Source organism: Vigna radiata, unplaced genomic scaffold (genome assembly GCF_000741045.1).
Source record: "Vigna radiata var. radiata cultivar VC1973A unplaced genomic scaffold, Vradiata_ver6 scaffold_351, whole genome shotgun sequence".
NCBI lineage: Eukaryota > Viridiplantae > Streptophyta > Magnoliopsida > Fabales > Fabaceae > Vigna > Vigna radiata.
Genome location: NW_014542186.1, coordinates 197,455 through 206,603, shown reverse-complemented (window position 1 = coordinate 206,603; position 9,149 = coordinate 197,455). Strand labels below are relative to the sequence as shown.

Genomic DNA, 9,149 nt, shown 5'->3' with positions numbered 1-9,149 from the left:
TATATATATATATATATATATATATATATATATATATATATATATATATATATATATATATATATATATATGAATTTATGCTTTCCAACATGAAATTAATTAATAAAATTATAAGAATAAAATTCCAAACTCCTTCATTTTTTATAAAACTTAAAAGTATATAATCTTAAAAGTGTGTCGAGGAAAGAAGAGAAAAAATGGGAATGGAATAGGTAGGTAAGGAGAAAAGGAAAAACATGACAAGTAGAATGAAAATATTGGTTATTTTGATTGATGAAAAATAAAGTAGAAATAAAATTGTGGGAGTGTTTGGTTTGAAAACTAGTTATATATAGACAACCAAACTATTTTTTACTAAATATTTAAATTATCTAATCCAAATATACAACAAAAATATGTTTACTATGTATCTATTCAAATCATGTGGAGATATGCAACAGATTATCTTGTTATATATCAATAAATTTATGTTTTGGAAAATTGTAGCGTAATCAACTTACTTTCAAAACTAAAAGTTTTCAACTTATGACTGATGTCCAAACATGGTGCATTACTTTCAATAAAATTTTGATTAGTAACATTATATATCTGTTTCTATTATATATCTCAACCACATTTTCTTACAAAAACCTGTTTTCATTATATTTGGACAAAATGTTGTCAAGAAGCATGAGAGTTTGGCATTAATTCCATTTCTCCACAATTTCTACGGTTGTTGGATGGATAATGGGAGACAGCTCCTGGTGTTACATTATCTGAATGTTTTTTTATTTTAGATTATGGAAATATTGTTCTAGAGTTGGCAAATAGGTTATCTAGTTCGATCTGGACCTATTACGAGTTGACTACTTAGTGAGTCAATCTAATCCATCTCATTTATTAACGAGTCGAAAAAATTTGAACTCAACTTGGTTCACCACATGTTGGTGGATTAATCGGGTTGACTCACTAACTCACTTAATTACAAAGTTTTTTTTTTCTATTAAAAAAAAGGCTTAATACTGCTTTTGGTCCCTAGTTTGGGAGGTTTTGTTCAATATGGTCCTACCTTTCTTTTTAGTAACAATTGATCCCACTTTTTGAAAAAACGGTTCAATTGACTCCTTTTTGGTTACGACATCAATTTTCTAACGGTGCTGGTTACAACGTCAATAAGTTCTTTCATGCATTCACCTATCCAAATGTTATTTTAACAGTCCTGACAAACTTGAATATGGGACCACTATGAACAAAAAGGATTCAATTGCACAGTTTTTTCAAAAGGTGGGATCAATTGTTATGAAAAAAAAGATAGGACCATATTGAACAAACTCTCTCAAACTAGGGACCAAAAGTGGTATTAAGGCTAAAAAAAATAACAATTTTTTAATTGAAGTCTAAATGAAGAGGAAGAGTCTTAAATTAGATTTATGATCAATTAAAGATTTCATATCACAAAATCTCCTCAACAAAATTTTTAATGACTTCATAGCCATTCAAATTTGTTTCTATATAAAAATTAAGTTACTAACTATAGATTTGTGGATTTTCTATGTTCTTTAATTATTTCATATAAAAATAATTTCACTCCAACCTCCATTTCAATATTTTATAAAATGACTAACCCAACAAAAAATACTCATTAGAAAAATTAGGTAGGTTGGTGTGTTAACTCGACTCACCATAAGTTCAATCTGGGTGAACCAAATTCTCAGCTGAATTAGATTCAAAATTGACCCGTATCGAAATTTTAAAATTTTTTTCAATCCAATCTGGTCCAAACCCGTGGTAAGCTAGATTGACTCACAAAATCCAACCCATTTTGACAACACTAATTCTAAATTATAGAATGGTTTGTAACATGTAATCTAAAATATAATTTCAATCCAGAATCACAATCTAAATTTCGTAATCTAAAACTATATTCTAAATTATATTTCAAATTACTTGATTCAGAACCATTCTCCAAATCTATAAATTGAATGGAATTATATTCCAACTTACATCATTTATATGAGTTTTAAATTGATTATAAGGTGTTATGACATAGGCATGTTAATAATCAATATATTACGGAAAAACTAATCCAAGCAATTTAACAAGCTGCATTTGTACAGCAACAACATAAGGTTCACCCTTCTCACATCTCCAGAACTGATACTTTGAATTAATGCGGCAGGAATAGATATATTTATTAACAAATTTAAAAATAAGTTTGACTGTAATGAACTTCAATAAACTCACAGAATGATTGTTCTGTTATGCTGATTGAAAGAAAAAAAAAAAAAGGTAGAAATAACTGAAGACAGGCTAGTTGAAGGATAACTGAAGACACTGAAGTAACTGGTGCCTTGTGAAAATAAATACTCATGCTCTGATTTGTTACCATCATTCACTTCAAAATAAAATGTTGAAGAGTTCAAAAGCATAGAAATTTTTGTTTATCATGTCTGTATTTACAAGCTAGCAAATATATGTACATGAAAACATGAACACCTTAGACACATTACACAGAAGGACTAGATCTCAGAGTCTTCTCAAGTTTCTCAGCTTTAATGTAATCCTTGTCAGTAAGGGGTCCAGCAGGAAAAGGAGTGATTTCCACAATGATATGTGGAGTTGGAAGCTCATCAAAAAGAGCTCTCACATTGTTGCAACACACACTTTCTCCATGTGCACTTTCCCTTCGGATTTGGCAACCCTATAATGGTTGTTCATCACCAACATGTAAGTCAAGCATGTCTTACATCAAATGATGGAAAACATACAACATATGAAAAGAGAAAAGGGTTGATGAAAATTAGTTAAGACCTTGTGAGAAGTAGCATCAACAAAGTGGTCATCGTCTGATAATAGAGATGCAATAGCTTTAAGAACTCGTCGTCCTTCGGACTTGGATGGAACTCTATAATTCCTTCTAAGTGTACCCTTTGTGGTAGGATGCCATTTGCTAACCAATTTCCTTCCATTAGCAGCTTCCTTTGCTGATCATATACAAATACACATAACTGAACACATGTACTTTGAAACAACATCATCAATAATAAGAGAGGAGACAAAGATAAGGAAACACATTGGCTTTGCAAGCAAAGTGTGGAGAATTACAGATATAGAGGAAGGGAAAATGAAAGCAAGGCAACTATGATTGATGGACTTTGAGGTGTCAACATAACTGAGATGTCAAAATTTATAGTGATGTTTAACATGATCTTATTTGAAAAGCAAGGCAACTAACAATACCACACAAGATATAATAGGCTTGGTGACAGGTGATGGAATATTCTAATCCAGTAGTACTATTTATGTTAAGGACTTGTATTACTAGTACAAGCCCAAAGCCACTAACAATAAGACCAATAACCCTGAAATGTTTTAACAACCAACCAACTCCCCCCCTCAAGCTTAAACATGTTACAAGTACCAGTAAATCAGTAACAAGTCAGCAAAGACCATAAATATTAAACCAATTTAACCTATCTCATTTGAAATTAAGACAAATACCCCTTATACTAGAAAGGGTAGAAAACCACTTTATAGTGAAGGTCATATGGATATCTATCAACTTGGGACTTTTCCAAAGGAACGAGAATCAATGTATGGCCAAATCAAGCTTCCTTATCTCTCTTGCTTCCCCATCAGTGACTGACTGAGGGAATAACAAAACATTGGAAACATCCTTAACCCTTTGCTTCTAGTGAGCACATGTCTTAAGCATACGAAATTGTTCTGAGTCCTCTACCTTTCTCCTCAGTTGCCCATTTCACTGGTCTGCATCAAGTTTTATACAACTCAACACCCACCAACATGGTGTGACATGTTTGATAGATAACCATAAACATGGTCAATCATTCCCATGTAATGACCCCAAAAGTAGTAGTATAAACCATCTTCTATTCAAACCACAATCATTCCCATTAAACGATCATCACTAAATCAGAATAGCCTTCAACTCGCTGATCAACTCACCCCATATGTTAACACAGCGCAATCAAACCAGATTAAATCCATTAAAACATTCCACTTGAATGAGAAGCTATCACCACTAAGTGATCAGGAGCAGCAAGTACATCAGACATGAAATGGACAGACCTGGTTTTCCTAGTATGGTGTGGGCCCATTTAGAGAAACCCAAGTCAGCAGCACCAGAAGGAACTTCAGATTCATCATTACTCTCCCCAATTTCCAAATCTGAAAGAAAGAAACAGACACCCAACACATAAAAATGAAGCCTTTTTCCAAATTCAGGGTGAAAAAATGTACTTAATTAATTAATTTGGTTTGGCACCTGAGACCAGTGGATTGGCTTGAGATCCAGCCAAGCCAGCTTTAAGAAGGGCATAGAAGATGCATATTCTTCCAGCCCACAAAACTGGAGCCTCCACCAATGAAGCATTCACACGAACACTGACACTCTCACCTCTCAATCTTCTTCTACCACACACTGAACTCCCTTTGAGTTTGAGGGAGACACCACAACCAAAGAGGGATTTGGGGAACCCAGAGAAAGGTAACGAAGAGGGATTATTCAGATTACTGTGGAGAAGAGAAACGCAACTGAATTGTAGAAGGGATGCAGAAAAAGCCATTCTTTTTGCCTGAACAAATCGCAGTTCTTTCTGTGAGAGATGGAAATGATATTTTCTTATTGATACTCGATTCACTTCCTCAGCAGAAACGACGTCGCATGCACGCTCGTGGGGTCGAATCAAAATTGTTTCGGATAAGATGAATTGATGTTGCAAGCAAATACCAAAACGGAAAATAAAATATTTTTATACTGAAATAATCAATTTTCAAATTCGAAAATTTATATAAACTCGGCTCAAAACTTTACTAGTAAACTCAAAAGAATTTATTTTAAATAAAAAGATTATATGAATAATATTCTAATGTAAATAAGTCTACAAAATTATAAAATTTAAAATAAATAAAATTTATAATATATTTTTCATAAAAATATTATAAAACATAAATATTTAAACTATATCATTAATTTTGATATGTTACGAGACATGATGCTATAACATTTTCATTAAATATCGATTTCACATTCGATTCTATAGAATCTAGTTAAAAAATAAATTTATTTTCAAATTAATTTGAAAACTAAATCTTAAAACGTTAACTAATTTGAATTAACGAGTTAATTCGAGAGTTTAATAATACTGAAAATAATAATGAAGTATGTTACTTATATATAATATTAGTTAAGACCTGTAGTATAAATACAACACTTGTAAATTTACACAGTATCGTTGTTTTTTATGTTTATCAATCTTCATAGTACTATTTGCTGTGAGGAAATACTGCATAACATAATTTGTATATTTATTTTCGTAACATCTAATAATATAATTGAAATTAAATGAAAAATTAAAATATTTTATAAAAAAATTATAAATAGGTCTAAAATAATTTATTTTTCTTTCCTTTTTAAAATTTTAAGCTCTCTCTAAAATTTTGGATTTTCTAATTAAATCATATATCGATCAAATTCTTTATCGATTTAAGTTTCTCATTTTTCTTATTCTCATTTTCTTAAATTTATACTCTAGAATCAAATAAGAAAATAAGAAATTTTTGTGATATGAACAATAGAGGTGTTAATTTGTTTAAGTTTAGAAACTTTTTTTATGTGTATTTAAAAATTTCTTTATTCTATTTTGAAAGCCTTTAGGCATGAGAGTTGTTTTCTATTTTAAAGTAAACTACCTCTAGGTAAAGAGAACTAACTCATATAAGTGGGTGTATTAGTATTTATATGAATACGAAGACAAAATTGTAGAATTTAAAAATTTATTTAAGAAAATATTAAGATAAAAAAACTATTTTGCACCCCATTGAAATTCGTTTGGAAAAAAGAGAATACAAAATTAAGGTTCGGAGATGGTTTTTAGATATACGTTTCAAAACTTTTAGTTTTTAATTTTTTTTAAATAGTTTAGGATGTTTTTAGTTTTATTTTTCTTTTGAATTTTTAGTTTAAAAATAAATGAATTTAAAAATATATATCATATAAAAAAGAGGTTAAAGAAGTATATATTTATATGATGGGTTTATGGTATTGACACTGACAGTTGGGGTGGCAATAATCTTCGCAATAACAAAAGGTCAACTCTAAGTACCAAAATAAGGACATTAATAATGTACGATATGATATTTGGATCGAACGGTTACGACTAGTAGTCGAACGGTCCTAAATGGTTAATGGGTTTCAATCATATTAATGATGGGTCATTATGGTTTTTTATTATTATTGGGCCAATGGTCCATCATGAGGATATAATTCATTGCAATTATATCTTAACAGATATTATAAGTATCAGATAAGATCAAATAAGATCTGAACAACCAGATATTCAGGTATAGCTGTTTATATTTGATAAATAATCTATATATACAGGGCTGGAATCACATGTCAGGTACGTTCTCTCTTACGCTATCTTACTCTACAGTATACTTGCGATTCTTTACCTAATTCATTATGAATTAGCAGAGAGATTTACTCTCCTATCTCATACTGAGAATTGATAGCCTTGCATTCAAGGCTCTTCACTACTAAACCCTAACTTNGGCNTCGGAGTGCCATTGCAGGTNCCTCCCCCGCCGGTCAAAGCTTGAAGATCAACGGACATCAAGGCTAAAGAGGAACGAACGGTCGGAGAACAAGGAAAAGTGAACGACAAAGCCAAATCAAGCAGCACAAGGCAAGAGTGCCACGTCACCCAAGTCAGTCCTTTCGGTCCCAGAAATTCATACGGAAACATTTTGGCGCCCACCGTGGGGCCGGAGGGCATCCCATTGAAAGCCACGAGGAACAAGACATGCGCTCGGTATCAACATGGTTCCAGATCAACATAAAGAAAATTCATCAAAGTGAAAACTACACAACATGGATCATCACCTCTACATGAAGTCTCGTCAACAAGATAAGTATTTTTTAAAAATAAACAATATTTTAATATCTAATTATCATAGATATTACAACAATCATTCTCAGATGCACAAAATAGAGGTATACTGCGGTACGTCATTTCAATGGAAGGAGGAAATTCTAAAAGAGAATAATATCTTCACATTATAACAACTAAGAATTATTGGATAACAATATAGATATATATACTGACGTGTCTCTTTGATATAAAAGATATATATAATTCATAATATGATAGCATATTATGTACTTTCACGCTTCTTTTATATTATTATAATATAATAATATAAGATATGATCTCAACCTCCCGCGATATATGATCAGGCCGTGTGCAATGATCGTCTGGCATTTGTTTTATTTCATGGTTTATCATGCTTTAAAGGTTTAGGGGAGATGCCTTTTACATAAATCTTGATAAAGCTCCAGAAAATAACGGTGGAGGCGGGAACAATTGGTGATTATCTCCCAAAAATAACGTTGTGAATGCGACACCCATATTCATCCGAAAGAGTCTCTCTCCATTTGAAAACGATCAATCTCTGCTCATAGTCATCACTATCGAGAATCGGTGGCCCGAATATCGTATTTAATTAAAGATCCCGGCGGAGGCACAGTGAAACGACATGACTCTCTCCGGTAGTCGCTCCCAACTTCATCAACCTTTTAATGGTGAGCCTCGACGCAGAATTAAAAGTGCTTGTGGTGCTGGACTTAGTAACAGTTTAAACAATCAAAAGTTATGAAGAGAAACTTCATGAGATCAATACACTTGAATGGGATGATCTGATTGTCTCAAATATCTGCGTTTAATGGAGACGATGTTCCACATAACTTCATGCTTAAAATATCATGGACTTCAATTAACAGAGGGGAAATCTCCTATTACAAACACTGGTTTCAAGTATGTGAAACTAAAGCAGATGAAAACTAAATGGTGCAAAAACTCAGCAAAGTGAAACTTTTAGTTGGAACCCGTCGCTTCTTCTGCATCACATATGTGAGTATATACTGCAAGTGGAAATCAGAATAGGAAAACTCCAAATGCAATAATCATCAAAGTCGTCCTCTTCACTGTCATCCGCAACGACAGTCGTACTGATTGGACCAATCTCCGCATCATCCGCAACCTTACCACGCGCCACGCACAATCTCTGTCAAAGAGCACCGGCAACACGCGTTATTTCCACCTTTCGCGGCAGTCTTTGATCTCCACTTGACTAGCAGAGCCACGCATTCTGGTGGTCGACCAAAGAAGCAGCCTTCTTCTTTCATCAAATAACACACCGTCGTACGACTGGACATTACCATTCTATTTCAAAAGCAGAAAGGTACACAATAACACCATCACCTAGGACAGGGTGTCCCTTCGGCAAAGCCTGCAAACGGCCGTTGCCAACATTGCTTTCTCGGTGACACAGCGAAACTCTCACCGTCCGCCCTCCGGCGACATCGACATTGACGATAGCACCGTCCATGCCAAAAGAAGAACACCGGGCCCTTTCAAATGGCTATTCCATCAGGTTCAGCCCATCCTGCGAGGACCGCCTCACCATCTCCACCGTCATCACCAAACCGAATGGTGCCTCCTGCAAGTTCCTCTCCTCCTTCCGTCACCATGGTTGGTTCAGCCACCACCACTGACGTCGTCTTGGTCGAGACTCCACTCCTGGACTAGCAATCACGTAAACTACTGTACTCAGTTCACGCAAATGGCCTTAATTCGGCTCTGCGTCCAAGCCAATAGAATACCAACAATGTCACGACTGCAAAACATTGCAGACCGAACATAGCAACAATGCTTTCCCGAAGGACCTTGCACGAACCAAGAACTCTGAAAACCGAGTTGATTCTCAACCTGACACTTCAACCTCTTATTTAGCGTCTCTTCGAACGATGGCACAAGACCTTAAAGCAATTATATTTTTACCGAACGGTCTCGCCTATCCTTTTTTTTATTATATAGATTGCACGACGGTTAAAACAGTCACGTCCCGGCCATACCACTTCCTAATAAGGATTTTTTAGATGGTCAATCAAATACCGAACGGTCTCGCCTATATTCTTATTTTGCGGGTTACAAGACTCTAAAGCAGTCATATTGGACCGAACGGTCACGCCTATATATTTACCTTGTAGGTTATAAGACTCTAAAGCAGTCATATCGGACCGAACGGTCCCGCCTATATATTTACCTTGCAGGTTACAAGACTCTAAAGCAGTCATATCGGACCGAACG

The 9,149-nt window shown here is 34.1% G+C and overlaps 1 protein-coding gene across 1 annotated transcript; it reads right to left on the bottom strand.

The window, feature by feature from the left end:
- Window positions 1-2,293: 2,293 nt before the first annotated feature.
- On the bottom strand, window positions 2,294-4,661 carry LOC106779185. Its single transcript, XM_014667247.2, has 4 exons — window positions 4,265-4,661; window positions 4,069-4,167; window positions 2,791-2,963; window positions 2,294-2,680 (listed from the first exon to the last, which is right to left on the bottom strand). The coding sequence occupies exons 1-4, from the start codon at window positions 4,563-4,565 to the stop codon at window positions 2,486-2,488; spliced, it is 768 nt and encodes a 255-aa protein (XP_014522733.1). The 5' UTR covers window positions 4,566-4,661; the 3' UTR covers window positions 2,294-2,485.
- Between the last annotated feature and the right edge of the window lie 4,488 nt (window positions 4,662-9,149).

Bases quoted from the DNA above. Each gene is read 5' to 3' on its own strand.
- LOC106779185 (XM_014667247.2), bottom strand. From the start codon at position 4,565: ATGGCTTTTTCTGCATCCCTTCTACAATTCAGTTGCGTTTCTCTTCTC. The intron at 4,168-4,264 runs GTGCCAAACCAA...TCTTTCTTTCAG, and splicing joins AGCCAATCCACTGGTCTCAG to ATTTGGAAATTGGGGAGAGT. The intron at 2,681-2,790 runs GTCTTAACTAAT...CAACCATTATAG, and splicing joins TTGATGCTACTTCTCACAAG to GGTTGCCAAATCCGAAGGGA.